Source organism: Galeopterus variegatus, unplaced genomic scaffold (genome assembly GCF_000696425.1).
Source record: "Galeopterus variegatus unplaced genomic scaffold, G_variegatus-3.0.2 Scaffold3, whole genome shotgun sequence".
In the NCBI taxonomy this organism is placed as follows: domain Eukaryota; kingdom Metazoa; phylum Chordata; class Mammalia; order Dermoptera; family Cynocephalidae; genus Galeopterus; species Galeopterus variegatus.
In genome coordinates, this window is record NW_007726114.1 from 1,368,010 (window position 1) to 1,382,256 (window position 14,247).

The 14,247-nt window shown below is 52.7% G+C and overlaps 1 protein-coding gene across 1 annotated transcript in view; it reads left to right on the forward strand.

Moving 5' to 3' along the window:
* Positions 1–354: 354 nt before the first annotated feature.
* The window catches only part of LOC103588683 (fer-1-like protein 4), a 44,205-nt gene continuing 30,312 nt past the window's right edge, over positions 355–14,247 (forward strand). Inside the window, exons 1-21 of the mRNA XM_008570483.1 lie at positions 355–433; positions 707–762; positions 1,116–1,204; positions 1,302–1,401; positions 2,523–2,614; positions 2,800–2,841; positions 3,137–3,301; positions 3,790–3,850; positions 3,967–4,098; positions 4,352–4,414; positions 4,494–4,578; positions 4,801–4,960; positions 5,077–5,260; positions 5,347–5,533; positions 6,125–6,483; positions 6,829–6,937; positions 7,132–7,309; positions 7,403–7,523; positions 7,974–8,074; positions 11,902–11,989; positions 12,063–12,179. Of these exons, the coding sequence (XP_008568705.1) occupies positions 355–433; positions 707–762; positions 1,116–1,204; positions 1,302–1,401; positions 2,523–2,614; positions 2,800–2,841; positions 3,137–3,301; positions 3,790–3,850; positions 3,967–4,098; positions 4,352–4,414; positions 4,494–4,578; positions 4,801–4,960; positions 5,077–5,260; positions 5,347–5,533; positions 6,125–6,483; positions 6,829–6,937; positions 7,132–7,309; positions 7,403–7,523; positions 7,974–8,074; positions 11,902–11,989; positions 12,063–12,179 (2,568 nt within the window). The remainder of the gene's footprint in view (positions 434–706; positions 763–1,115; positions 1,205–1,301; positions 1,402–2,522; positions 2,615–2,799; positions 2,842–3,136; positions 3,302–3,789; positions 3,851–3,966; positions 4,099–4,351; positions 4,415–4,493; positions 4,579–4,800; positions 4,961–5,076; positions 5,261–5,346; positions 5,534–6,124; positions 6,484–6,828; positions 6,938–7,131; positions 7,310–7,402; positions 7,524–7,973; positions 8,075–11,901; positions 11,990–12,062; positions 12,180–14,247) is intronic.

The following is a 14,247-nucleotide window of genomic DNA, read 5'->3' on the forward strand; positions in this document are numbered from 1 at the left end:
GGCTAGCAGGGACCAGAATGGGCAGACTGGGTCCTGTCCTCTCCCCCTTTGCATTCATCCACCCTACCCAAGCTCCCACCCCTCAAGGATACAGGATGAGGCTAAAACAGTCCTGCCAGCTTGCAGCTGGTGCAGGCAGGGGAGACTGAACTGAGCAAAGGGACCTTATCCTCATCTTTCAGTCATCTCCTCCCTCCCCACACATGACCCCCATGCCTGCTGCCTGTGTATTTGACTAAAGGGCAGGGATTGCTGAACCTGCTGGGTGAGTCAGTGAGTCAGAGGCGATTCAGGTGGGCGGGCTGGTGGGCAGAAGGGCAGGCAGGCAGAGGGAGAGCCAGTGGTGCTGGGGCCATGGCTCTGACCGTATGTGTGCGGCGACTAACAGGGCTGCCGGGCACCCATGACCGACAAGTGAGGCTCAGCTTTCGGGGTGAGGCTTGCAGAGGTTCTGTAAAGATTTTGGATACAGGGGGTCTCTGGATCCTCCATTCTCTAGACCCCCCAACCCACCCTTGCTATCTCTACAGCCTGTCTCCTGTCTCCCCCAGCCTGATGTCGCCAATCCTCTGCCTCTTTCCCTCTCCATGATCTGCTTTTCTTTAAGGGTGAAAGGGACTGGACACTGGGCAAAGGGTGGGGGAGGCAAATGATTTTTTTGTGTGGGGGGAGGGGCTGATAAATGACTAGTTTCAGTTCTGAGCAGGCTTTACCCAGAAAACAAGAAAAATTCACTGTGGTCAAGAAGCAGATATTGGTGAGGTCAGTACTGTTGGTTCCTGGATGGGGAGAAGCAGGTCTATTCTTGGGTTAGGGGACTCAGTCCTAGGTCTTGGGAGGTGTACTCTTGGGTGGTGGGGACAGTCTCAGACTTGAGAGATTAGTCTGGAACAAGTCAGCCCCAAGATTGGGGGGATTAGTTCTTTGTTGGTAGTTAGCCCCAGGCCCACCCTAGTTTGGAGTCAACTCCTTGTTGGGGGATAGTTCCAGGTTTGGGAGGTCAATCCTAGAGTTAGCTCCAAGTTTGGAGGGCTGGTTTCTGTTTCAGGGCTGGAAATAGGTTCTGGATTGGGGGTCAGAGTCAGCTTGAGTCACAAACTTCCTCCTATCCCTAGCTGTTCCGTTGGCCCCACTACGGGGCTCCGCTGGCTGGGGAGAGTCTGTCTGTGCAGGTGGTCAACTGCAGCCATGTGTTCAGCCCCCGGTGAGTAGGCCTGGGGGAGCCAGGGATGCAGGTGGGGCTGGGGGTGGCTTGACACCATTCCCCTGGGTCACTCTTGTGCTCCATGCCACTCCCCCAGGCCTCTGGGGACCTTGATGATCTCCCTGCAGCAGCTACAGAGTGCTGGGCATTTGGTACTGCGGGAGGCCCTGGTAGATAAGAATCTGCGAGTGTCTCCGGTGAGTTCCACCAGCTCCCAGCCTGCCACCCCCAAGCCTGAGAATCCCTCTAGAGAGAGGGTTCCATTTCTCAGAGGGCAAAACCCAAGACCCAGACAGGAGTGGTAACAAGGTAGCCCAGCCAGGGCTCCTTTTACTGCCTGAGTTCCACAAGAACCAGGTTCAGCTCTGAGCCCTAGAGGTGTGGAGATGGGGGATATAAGGATTTCTGTGCTGCTCCCTGACCTTGCACCAGGCTCAATTCTTGTGGGAGACAAAGATGAACCTGGCAAGATTTTCCTGGTGTTTCACAGAGGGTCATATAGCCTACTAGAAACAGGCCTGGGTTCAAATCTCAGATCTGCCATTTCTTAGCTGAGAACTTGGACAAATTACTTAGCATCTCTAAGCTGTTTCATCACCTACATCATGTGGAGTCATACAAAATGCTGAGTTTTTCATTCAGTCTGCCATCATTTGTTGAGCTCTTATAAGCCTAGTGCTGTGCTGAGCAATGAAGATTCAGTGGTGAGCAAAACCAGATAAGGTTTTATCTAGTTTTCCTCTTGGAGTTCCTATCAAAAGAGGGAGGCAAACATTAAACAAATATTCACACAAATAAATGTACAATTGCAACCAGCAGGTGTTACGAAAGAGCTGGTAAGGGGCTGGGAGAGTGTTTAGCAGGGGAGTGTGACGTATTTGGGATCCAGAAAAGGTTACCTGAAGAACCGAAGCATGACAGGCATTAATTAAGTGGAACAGGAATGTGCAAAAGCCTAGTGCCCTGAGGGAGGATAGCTGGGGTGCAGAGCAGGAGCAGAACTGGAAAGAGATGGAGCTGGAAAGGTTGGCAGGGACCAGGCCATGCAGAGCTGTGAAGGCCACAGTGAAGGATTTCCAAGAGCAATGAGGGAATTGTGGAATCATGTTTGTCTCTGTCAAGAGGTAACTTGCACATGGTAAGTTCTTAATAGGTTGTGAGTAGTCAATATTATTAATGATCAGAGAGGAACCACAAGTCACCACATATTCAAGCCAGGAAGGTCTCTATTTACAGATGGAGTAAAAGTGTCCTTGGGCCTCTCTTAGCCCCAGGGCAGCTTGAGGGACCCTTGGGGACACTGTGTATGTGTTTTCAGATCCAGGTGGAGCTTGACCTAAAGTATCAGCCCCCAGAGGGTGCTGCTGGAGCCTGGGCAGAGGAGGACTTTGGGGCACCAATCCGGGACAGGTAACCCCCCAGCAATCTAAGCAAGTTCTGGTTCTCCCAGCCCAGTGAGGCCCTGGAAAGGGAGAAGTAGCACCCAATTCCTCTCTGGATCTGCGGATACTGAGGCCCTTGGGAGCGTGCTAACTGGGTTGCAGCTCTGTAGTCAGGCCTGGCCTTCTCGCTCCTTTCATTTCTCCGCCTCCCAGCTCGGAGCTGATCATCCCCAATGTGGGCTTCCAGGAGCTGGAGTAAGTATATGGGGATGCCCTGGGGTCACTGAGGTCAGTCATAGGGTTATGAGCCAGTGATGTGGGGACAATCCCGGGGTCTGGGATCAGTACTGAATCAATTCTAGGGTCGGGGTCACTCCTAGAATCAAGAGTCAACTCTGGAATTAGAGGGGTCCCAGGGTTGGGGGTCTGTCTTGGAATCAGTGGGGTCAGTCCAAGAGTCAGGGGTCAGTCCTAGGGTCAGAGAAGTCAAGGGATGCCCAGAGATGGGTGATAGGTCCCAGGCATGTCCCTTGAGGGCCTTTGCTATCAGGCCTGGGGAGGCCCTGCTGGAGCGGCGGGCAGTGGCTTTGGGCCGCAGGCTAGCTCGAGGCCTAGGCCAGCAGGACGATGAGGAGAATGACCTGGAGCTGGAGCTGGACCTGGAGGATGAGCCTGATGTGGAGCTTTCCGGGGTCATGTTCAGCCCCCTCAAGAGGTACCCACTGCACACTTGCTCCCACACCCTACTAGTGAGTCAGTCTCACCGCTTACACACGCAGGCCCACGCCCATCCACCCTCACAAACACACAGTCCCAGCGTATGGGTGAAGGGCAGATATCCTGGGGTCAAGTGTCACTCACTCATAGGCATAGGCACAGCCACGTTCACGCACACAGTTACACTGGCTTACAATCACACATACGTGATGATGAAAGCTTAATGAGCGCAAGGAGTTCTGTCTCTTTTGTTCATAGCAGTGTCCTAGTGCCTAGAACAGTGTTGGCACATAGTAGGTGCTCAATAAATCTTGGTTGAATAAATAGTTTCAGGGTTCCAGGAATGAGTCAAATTCTGGGCGTAGGGTTGAGGCAAGACAAGACCCTAAGGACTCAGAATCCAAAAGTTCAGAGGGAGAGGAGACCAAGCAAGTGTGCATGTAGGCAGGGAGGGGGCAAAGTGAGATCTCACCTTAACCTCTGCAGCCGAACCCGGGGCCCGGACCGTGGGGATCGCTCCCAGATGTCCAGAGTCCAGGATTTCCAGGTATTGCTCTTCTTCAGACCCTAACCCTTGGGGAGTACCACCTATTCTGCACATACACAATCCCCTGCTATCTGGGCAGGTCTGGCTTCTTTTCCTCCTCCTTCTGCACCCCTCAGGTGGGGGTCACCGTGCTGGAGGCCCAGAAACTGGTGGGAGTCAACATTAACCCCTATGTGGCCGTGCGTGTTGGGGAGCAGCGCCGAGTTACCGCCACACAGCGCGGGACCAGTTGCCCCTTCTACAACGAGGTGGGCGCGACCAAGGAAGAGGGCGGGTCTGAGAGAATGGGCAGGACCCAGATAAGAACTGTCCCTGGAGGGCGCGTGGCCTGAGTGGAACTGAGCCCCGCACCGGCCTACGGATGGGCGGGGCTTGTCGAGGGAAGGCACGGAGAGGCCCGGGGGTGGGGTGCGGTGGCGGAGTGGCTGTTTTCTTTGCAAGAGGCAGCGGCAAGCTGGCGGGGGCCCTTCATATCTAACCTTCTCTCACCCCCATTTCAAGTACTTCTTGTTCGAATTCCATGAGAGCCGGCTTCGCCTCCAGGACTTGCTGCTGGAGATCACGGTGAGGGGGGTAGAGTGAGAGGTTTTTGTCAGAGGAGGGGGATGCTAAAGCTCCAGGACTACCGTCACCTTCCCCACAGGCCTTCCACTCGCAGACTCTCCCGTTTATGACCACCCGGATAGGCACTTTCCGGATGGACCTGGGCATCGTCTTCGACCAGCCAGGTACCGAGCCCTGCCCTTATTGAGACTCATCTACACCAAGAGCCCTAGACACTAACTTCTGAAGCAGCTGTCTCTCGCCAGGGCTGACCTCCTCGCCTCCCGCTCCTCCCTGCTGAGCCGGCGGAAACCCCGGCCCATGGCTAACCCTCCCATCGCAGCCCTAGGATCACCCCCTGCTTCCCGCCGGTCTTCCCTGACCCCAGCCCACCCCTCCGCCCCCAGATGGCCACTTCTACCAGAAATGGGCTCCACTGCATGACCCCCGCGACACCCGCGCCGGGACCAAGGGCTTCGTCAAGGTCACCTTGTCCGTGAGGGCGCGCGGGGACCTGCCCCCTCCACTGCCACCCCCGGGCCCAGGGCACAGTTCGGACATCGAGAAGTGAGCTGGGGTGAGGTGGGGAGGGGACGCTAGGACGGCGCGTGGCCCAGGCGCGCGGAGAAGGGCAGGGGCCGAGACTCCAGCCTCCCCACCTTCTCAGCGCGCCCCTCCCCTAGGAACCAGCTGCTGCCGCGCCGGGTGCCGGCCGAGAGGCCGTGGGCGCGGCTCCGCGTGCGCGTGTACCGTGCCGAGGGGATCCCCGCGCTGCGCCCGGGGCTGCTGGGCAGCCTGGCCCGCGCCCTGCACGACCAGCGCGTCTTCATGGACCCCTACGTGCGGGTGTCTTTCCTGGGGCAGCAGGTCAGTCGCTCCCGTGCCCGCTCCCCGCGGCCCCGGCCCTGGTCCCGCGCCGACCCCTCTCCGCCTGTCTTCGCCGTCGCCTTCAGGGCGAGACGTCGGTGAGCGGCGGGGCGGCGGCGCCCGAGTGGAACGAGCAGCTGAGCTTCGTGGAGCTCTTCCCGCCGCTGACGCGAGGCCTTCGCCTGCAGCTGCTGGACGACGCGCCCCTCGTCGATGTGGCCCTCGCCACGCACGTGCTGGACCTTCGGCAGGTCTCCCACCCCGGCCGCGCGGGTGAGCGCGTCTGGACCCCGTCTGCCCTGGGTCCCGCGCCCGCGGCAAACCCCATCCTTGGGACGCAGCTCCACTTAGGAAGTCCGCTCCACCCCCAAAACGGCGCAGCCCCTCGGAGCCAAGCCGGCCTCGCCCTTCGGAGCCTCACCTGTCGCCCCCAGACTATGAACCCCAACCTCGGTCTGGCTCTGTTGACAAAATCCTGACTCCAGCAGCATATCCACTAAACCTCTCCATCCCCGTGCTTCCTACAGGTTTACACGCGTTGAAACAAGCCCATCTGCCCGTATCCATTTATCCCGGTCCCTTACCTGATCACCCGTAGCCCCGCCCCAACCCACCTCCAGGACTCTGGCTCCATCTGTCCACAAAGCCTTTGGGAGACGAGCTGGTTTCAAAGTGCTCCAGGTCGTGGTCCACAGCTGTGCGTCCGCAGCCGTTCGCAAACATTTTTACTTCCAGAGCCCCTTCCCCACCACCCCGCATCCCTCCAAAGGTCTTGGAGGAATCAGGGTGTGGAGCATAGACTGACCTGGCTAGCACCCACCTGCTCAATGCTTCCCTCCAAAACACTGTTCTTGTTCCTTACAGCGGGGTTTAACCCCACCTTCGGCCCGGCCTGGGTGCCCCTCTATGGCTCGCCCCCCAGCGGGGGGCTCCGGGACGGTCTTCAAAGTCTCAATGAAGGCCTTGGCCAAGGCATTTGGTTCCGTGGCCGTCTGCTTGTGGCTGTGTCCATGGATGTGCTCGAAGGGAGAGCTGAACCTGAGCCTCCTCAGACCCCAAAGGGGTCTAGATTGTCCCGGCTCACCGGAAAGAAGAAGAAAGGCCGGCGGGGCCAGACCCCAACGGCGGCTCCACAGCACGTGGACACCAGCTCCAGCGCGGATGGGCCTGAGATTCCTAGTGCAATGGAGGTGGAGGTGGACGAGTTGCTGCCGCTGCCACAGGTCGAAGCTGGGGTTTTAGCAAAGGGGAGGCGGGGTCACCTTCAGCTCTTGATTAAATACCATGTGGGTCTCAATTTGGGGGCATGGGTGAAGAGTGCAGCGTGTGTACACGTGCTTGAGTGTATATGCACATATTGGGGGACTGACCAATCAGGGGTGGGCCAGAGAGGACCAGTCCCTAGGCCAATGGTTGGGGCTGCAAGGGGAAGAGACCGAGGTAGGATACCTGCGGTGACTTCCGGGCCTTGGTTGCAATGTCTTTCTGTGGGCACTGTGGCCAAGCATAGTCCAGGCTGCTCCCTGGGGAGGGAGGGGGGCTGACTCCAGCCTGACTCCTTTCCCCAGAACGCCCTGGCGCCCTGCGAAGATTTCCTGCTTTTTGGTGTGCTCTTCGAGGCCACCATGATTGACCCCGTCGTGGGCTCGCAGCCTATCAGCTTTGAGATTTCCATTGGTGTGTGGCCTCGCTGAACCCCCGAGGGTCATGGGTTTGAGGGTGGTAACTCTTGTTTCAGACCTTAGGCCCCTGGAAGGGGCTGTTGACCTTCAGTAAGGGGTGTGTTCTGACCTCTATTGAGGCAGAGGAGGTTGAGGAAGGGGTCTGACCCTCAGTCTATTGCCTGCTGACCATTGCTTTTCTGGGGGTAGGTCGTGCAGGCCGCCAGGAGGAGCAATTGGAACGAGGGTCCAGGGCTGGGGAGGGAACAGAGGGCACGGTGGTGGAGGTGCAGCCTCTGCTGGAGTCGGACGTGGGGGCCAGGCCAGAGGAAGAGGAGGAGGAGATGGGGATCCTTGCTCAGCGGCCTGAGCCTATGGACGGCAGCGGGTGAGTGCTCCTGATGGCTGGAAGGAGGGTGTTGGGAGGTCCCAGGGACCCAGGATGCCCCCCAAAGCCTCCACTCTTCTCCGCCTGGCCCAGGCCATACCTCTGCTTGCCTCTGCGTCACCGCAAGCCGTGTGTGCGTGTGTGGAGCCGCTGGGAGGATCATACGTGGCGCCTGCTGAGCAGCAACTGTGTGCACAAAGTGGCTGAGAGGCTCGTGAGTGCAAGGCCGGTGCCCACGGGGAGAGGCTGGGCCGTAGAGACTCTGGGGGTGGCGTGGGGGGACCGTGGCCTTTGAAGGGAGCTCTGGAGCAAGGCTAATGGGTGGAGCACTAGGGAGCCAGCACCTTGTTGGTGCAAGGCCAGAGGGTGGAGGCCAAAGATCACAGCTTCTGGGCAAACTGAGGAGGCCAGAAGTTGTGGGAGGACAGGGATTCAGAATTGCTGGATCCAGGAAGGGGCTGGGCGAAGGAGATGCATAGAGCTATTGGGGGCAGGGTCTCACTGGGGTGGAACCAGTAGGGGGCTAGAAAAATGGAACCTGATCAAGCCAAAGAAGGGCGGGCCAAGAGGTGCGGTCGTGAGTTGGTGGGGCCTCGGGGTGGAGGTGGTCCTCAAGAAGTCCCGGACCTTCAAGACTCTCTGACCCTTTCGGCGGTTTGTGCAGGACCAGGGGCTGCAGGAAGTTGAGGCGCTGCAGCGCAGGCCGGGGCCGGGAGCCTGTGCACGGCTCAAGCAGTCTCTGGAAGAACTGGTGGCTGGGAGCAGGTGAGCTGAGAGCCACCCCTTGCTGCCAACGCCATGGTGAGGGAGTTCAGGGTAGCTGTCTGGCCCCAAGGGTGGCTTGAAGCTGCGATTGCTCAGCACTTTACAGAAGAGTAAGAAGATGATTGTCCATATGGAAGGAGTTTGGTGGAGATGATTGGGGGTTTGACGGCCCCCACATCCTTGGGCATCTCTACTGCCCTCTCCTGTAAACTTCCTTTCCCATGCTCCTGGAGGCTTGTAGTTTCTCTTCTCAAACCTCCCCTCTTCCTCCTCCACACTGGTCCTGGCTAATGACCTCTCTTCCTTCACGGAGAAAACAGGGGCCTTACCTTCCTCCAGCCAGTCCACACCTTGCCAGCCTCTGCATCCATTTGCTCTCCTTCCTGCTGCAGCGGAGGAAGTGCCCCGCTCCAGTAGCCCTAGCTGTGGTATTGATTTCATCTCCTCTCACCTACTGGAGGAATTTGTTCTGAAGTTATCCACTTTCTCTCCTGCATCATCAACTGGTCCCTAGTTACCAGGTCATTGCTGAAACCACATAAACATGTTCTAGTCGCTTCCATCTTTGATCTTCATTTCCCTGAATTCCATAACTTGCTCCAGTTACTTAAGTGTTTTTCTGACCCTCTTCTTGAAATAGTTATTTATCTATTTAATAAATATTTATGACATTTACTATGCCAGACCCTGAAACTTACATTCTGGTGTGTGTGGGGGGGGAGTGGGTGAGTGTGTGTGTGGGGGGACACAGATAATGAGCATGTAAACAAAGCAATGGAAATGAGTAGGATAAGGATAAGTGTTAAGGGAGAAAATAAAGTGAGGGAGCATTTTAGAGACATGTTGCAATTTTAGAAAGGGTGGAGAGGAGAGGCCACCCTGTAGATGACATGGAGAAGATGAAGGAGCAAGCCTTGTCTGTAAGGATATCAGGCAGAGGGGAGAGCATGTGCAAAAGTCCCGAGGTGAAAGCATGCCTGCCGTGTTTAAGGAAGAGCAAGGGAACCAGTGTGGCTGCAGCAGTGTGAGCAGAGTAGACGAGGCTGGAGGGAGGCAGGGTAGATCATGTGGGAGCCTCATAGGCCATTGTCATGACCTGGGCTTCTTCTCTGAGTGCAGACACTGAAGGTTTTGGAAAGAGGAGAGATATGCTCTAACTTACGCTTCTCCTTAAAAAGAGGGCTGGCTGGTTAACTCACTTGCTCAGAGTGTGGTGCTGATAACGCCAAGGTCAAAGGTTCAGATCCCTGTACTGGGCAACCACCGAAAAAAGAAGTGGGAGAGGAATGATGTAAGAGAGGAAGCAGGGAGATTACTAAAGAGGGCATTGTAATAATCCAAGTGATAGATGATGGTGGTTGCAGTGGAGATGCAGTGCCAGGATTTGCTAGTAGATAGGTGTAGGGGATGAGGAAAACTCACGAAGAATAGTCATGAATGACTCCCAAGATTCTGGCTTGCACAGTGATGTAGATGGTGCTGTTTACTGAGTTATGGGCAAAAAGAGAAGGAGAAGGTCTGGAGGGGGCTGGGAGGCAAGGGAGGACATCAGAAGCTCATTTTTGGACATGGTAACTTTGAGGTGTCTATTAGACTTATAAGTGGACATGTCTGGCAGGCAGTTAGCTAGATGAGGTCAGTTCTGGGGAGAGTTCTAGGCAGGGATTGTAAATTTGGGAGCTGTCATTACGTAGATGGGGATGGATAAAACCATCTAGGGAGCCGAGAAAAGAGAAATCTGAGGACCTGGAGAGCTCCAGCATTTAGGGGTAGGGTAGAAGAGAGGGACTCTGCCAGGGACCCCAATCAGGAGAGGCAATGAGGTAGTAGGTTGTAGGTGGTCACTTTTCTGCCCTCCTTTTGCTCAATCCTTCAGTGTCAGTGGATGCAGCTGACGTCCCTCCTTGAAACACTCTCTGTGGTGAACTTCCATGAGTCCACACTGCCCTGGTTTTCCTCCCACCTTCTTGCCTATTCCTTCTCATCTCTTTTGCTGACTCCCTTTCTGCTTGACTTCTAAATGTTCTAAATGTTCATGCGTATGTGTCCCAGAGATTAATTGTAAGGCTACATTCTCTAAGTCTCCAAAAGAGCAGCCACCTTATCCAGCTTAATTCCTTGCTTGATTTTCTAAACTGTTTCTGTTTTCACTTTACTGAAATTATTTTATTACTGAAATTATTCTTTGGCAGGGAAAGTTTCTTTTGTTTTTTTTTTTTTTTTGGTGGCTGGCTGGTAAGGGAATCTGAACCCTTGACCCTGGTGTTATCGACACCATGCTCTAACGAACTGATTGGCAGGGAAATTTCAATGAAAGATCTGTACATATGTTTCACTATAGTTTTAGCCAATGTAATTTTCTTTTATGGCCATTGCTTCTATCAGGTCCAATTTCCTTGAATCCAGTTTGGGATTTAATTCTTGACATAAAGATTTGATTCTTTTGTCAGTTTTCAATCAATATCGAACATTCATAAATGCAAACATTCATAAAAAAATAATTGGGGTCAAAATGGTTCCAAAAGATCCTGTTTCAAAAATCATTTTTCACTGAGAATACAAGTGGTAATCAAAATGATTCCCTGACAATACAGTGGTAATCAAAATGAATTCCCTGCCCTGGTTTACTTTCAATTTAGGAAGACAGACAATAGATAAATAAAGCAGAGTATTTATTTATGCCATGGGGAAAGTGGCAGGAGCTGTTTAGAGGGGGTGATCAGGGAAGTTGACATTTGAGTAGAGATCTGAATGAAGAAAGGAATGAGCCATGCACAGATTTAAGGGCAAAACATTCTAGTAGAGGGAGGAATTAATACAGAGGCCCTGAGGTGGAAATGAACTTGGTATATTCGTAAGGGAGCAAAAATGCCACTGTGGCCATAGAGGTGTGCATGAGGGTGAGAGTTATATTTGATGAAGATGGGGACAGAAAGGGAGCCAGGTTATGGAGGGCCTTTTAAGCCATTTTAAGGATTTTTGTCTTTTCCTCTGAGATGAGAAGCCACTGGAGAGGAGTGAGATGGTCTGGAAAGCATTGAAAAGAGCGCTCTGGATGCTATATATTGAGAATATTGTGCAGGGGCAGGGGTAAGAATAGAAGCAGTAAGAGCAGTTAGGAGGCTGTTTCAATAATCCTGGGCGAGAAATGATGGAGGTTGGCCTAGGGTGGTCCTGGAGAAAGAGAAAGGGAGAAAAGTGGTCAGATTTTGGATATTTTTTGAAGGTAGAGCATAAATAACTTGCAGATGGATTGATGTGGAATGAGAGAGAAAGAAACAGAAGTGAAGGATGACTCTGACATTTTGAGGTTAAGCAGGGTTTTCTTTGTGAGGGGGTCATTGGAAATCATGCATTTGTTTTGGGCATGTGATGTTCAAGCTATCTTTTAGTCACGCTGGTGGAGACTAAACCACAGGTCATCCCACACTTAAAGGCACATACGAATTCCCCAGAGTAAAAACTTGTAGATTCTGATGCAGTAGGGTCTGGGAGGAGGCTGGACATTTATAACTAGCCTGCAGGTGATACCAATGCTGTTGGTCCATGGGCCACACTTGGAGTAGCCAGGGTAGTAAATAATTAAATATTAGCGAGATCTGGGGCTCAGATCTGCTCTTCAGATCTGAGGTGAAGCTGGCCTTGCTGAATTTGGGTGTGGTCCAAATACAGAAGGCCACCTTTGGATGAGGAAGGGCACCCCTTCTGAGAACAGGACTGAGAGGGCTGTTGGAAGCTGGGGGTGCTCCAAGAGCAGGGAATGGCCCCAAGAGTCAGTGTTCTCTCCCTTGACTCCCCCCTGCTTTGCATGCCCCTGCTCTCTGCAGACAGTTTTGCCGCAGTGCTGAGCGCAGGACGATGACCAGGCCCAACACCCTGGATCGATGCCGAGGGAAACTGCTGGTGCACAGCCTGGTATGGGGCAAGGAAGGGAATCGGGGGCACCTAGCTGGGGCCCTGCACTCACGCTCTCTTCTTGACCTTCCAGAACCTGTTGGCAAAGCAAGGACTACGGCTTCTACAGGGCCTGAGACAGGGCAACGTGCAAAAGAAAGCAGCATTGGCCAAGAAGCTCCTGACAAAACTGCGCTTCTTGGCTCAGGAGGTGATGCCTTGCCTACCCCATTCCCTCACCATGTATACCCTTTCCCCTAAGCTTTTGGACCATACCAGAAGCCTCTGGGCAGGTGTGATTTGCCCTTTGGAATGATGCCAGGGCTGGGACACATTGATTGTTCTGGGCATAGGACTGAGCTCCATTTGGAGCAGCTAAGGGTGAGGATGAGAATTCTGGGGTCCAGCAGGGTCTGGGGAATATTTGAGATCTCTTTGGATGGAGATTTGAGAGAAAGTTCCCTTGGGTATGACCACCCTGCTCTGCAGATCTGAACACGACATGTGTGAAGGGTGAAGAAAGTTTGCATTTTTGGAATGCTTCCTCTGCTAAACATCTGTGTGTGTTATCTTGTGTCCTTCCAACAACCTTGGGAAGAGCTTACCCCATTTGACAGGCATGGAAACTGAGAGAGGGAAAGGGACTGGTCCACTATGTCGCCGCTGGTTAAGTAGCAGAGCTGGAATTCAAAGCCAGTTCTGCCTGACTCTGAAGCTCAGTCCTTCCCAAAGGCACAGGATATTTAGATCCCTGGGGCCAGAATGTCCCCAGAGTCAACCACTGAGGAATTGGATTTTGGTCTTTCTTAGAACTTGAAGGATAAGTTGGAATTTGGCAAGTGAGAAAGGATGCACAGCGTGTGCAAAGGCCCAGAGTCGGGAGGTCTGGGCAGCTGGAAGATGGTGTTGGAAAGAGAGAAAGGGGCCAGCCCGGTGGCGCACTGCTACAGTGCGCCGCTTGGGAGTGCGGCGGCGCTCCCGCTGAGGGTTCGGATCCCACATACAGACCGGTTCCCGCTCACTGGCTGAGCGAGGTGCGGGCGCGACACCGAGGGTTGCGATCCCGTTGCCGGTCCCTCTCCGGTCCGGGCACGACACTGAGGGTTGCGATCCGTTGCCGGACACGAAAAAAGACAAAAAAAGGAAGAAAAAAAAAAAAAAAGAAAGAGAGACAGGACAGAGACCTTATTATGTTGAATTTCAGTGCAAAATTGCTTTTTAAATGTGTAAGAAAAACCTCCTTTTGTCTGCTGACACTTAAAATTTTTTTTTTTTTTTTTAAAAAAGATGACCGGTAAGGGGATCCCAACCCCTGACTTGGTGTTGTCAGCACCACGCTCAACCAGTGAGCAAACCGGCCATCCCTATATGGGATCCGAACCCGCGGCCTCGGTGCTATCAGCACCGCACTCTCCCGAGTGAGCCACGGGCCAGCCCCTGACACTTAAAATTTTTATGACATAAATATGCATCCTGAAAAAATAGTTTAATTTTACTGTTTTTGAAACTTTATATTATTTTGCTTTTTTACTCAATATTGTTTGTGAGATTTACCCATATCATTACATGTAGTTGTAATTTGTCCATTTCATTGCTGTATAATATTACATTACATGAATATACCATAATTAACTTATTCATCATACTGTTCATGGATATATGAGTTGTTCCCAGTAGGTGGTGATTAGAAACAATGCTTCCAAGACCATTCTTTACATGTCGTGATGTGCAAGTGGTTTCTTTTGGGCAATGTTCTCAAACTTTGTGGTTTCAGGACTGGAGACCCAAAAGAACTTTTGCTTATGTAGATTGCTATCTACTGATATTTACCATTATATAAATTAAAACTGATAAAATTTTAAAATCTGAGAAATAAAAAATTATTATTAATTATTTAAGATAACAAGAGTAAAGGGTTTGGATCCCCATACTGGCCAGCTGCCAAAAATAAATAAATAAATAAAAATAACAAGAGTAAAACTATTTCATGTTAACATAAATAATATATTTTTATGAAAAATAAGTATATTCTTCAAAACAAAAAAATTACTAGGAAGAGTGGCATTTGTTTACATTTTTAAAAAATTTCTGGCAAAGAACTTTTTATACTCTGTTATATTAAAATCCGTTGGTCTATCTTGCAGTTTTTTGTTTTTTTTTTAAAAGATGACCAGTGGGGCCGGCCCGGTGGTGCACTGCTACAGTGCGCCACTTGGGAAGCGTGGCGGCTCTCCCGCCGAGGGTTCGGATCCCACATACAGACCGGCCGCTCACTGGCT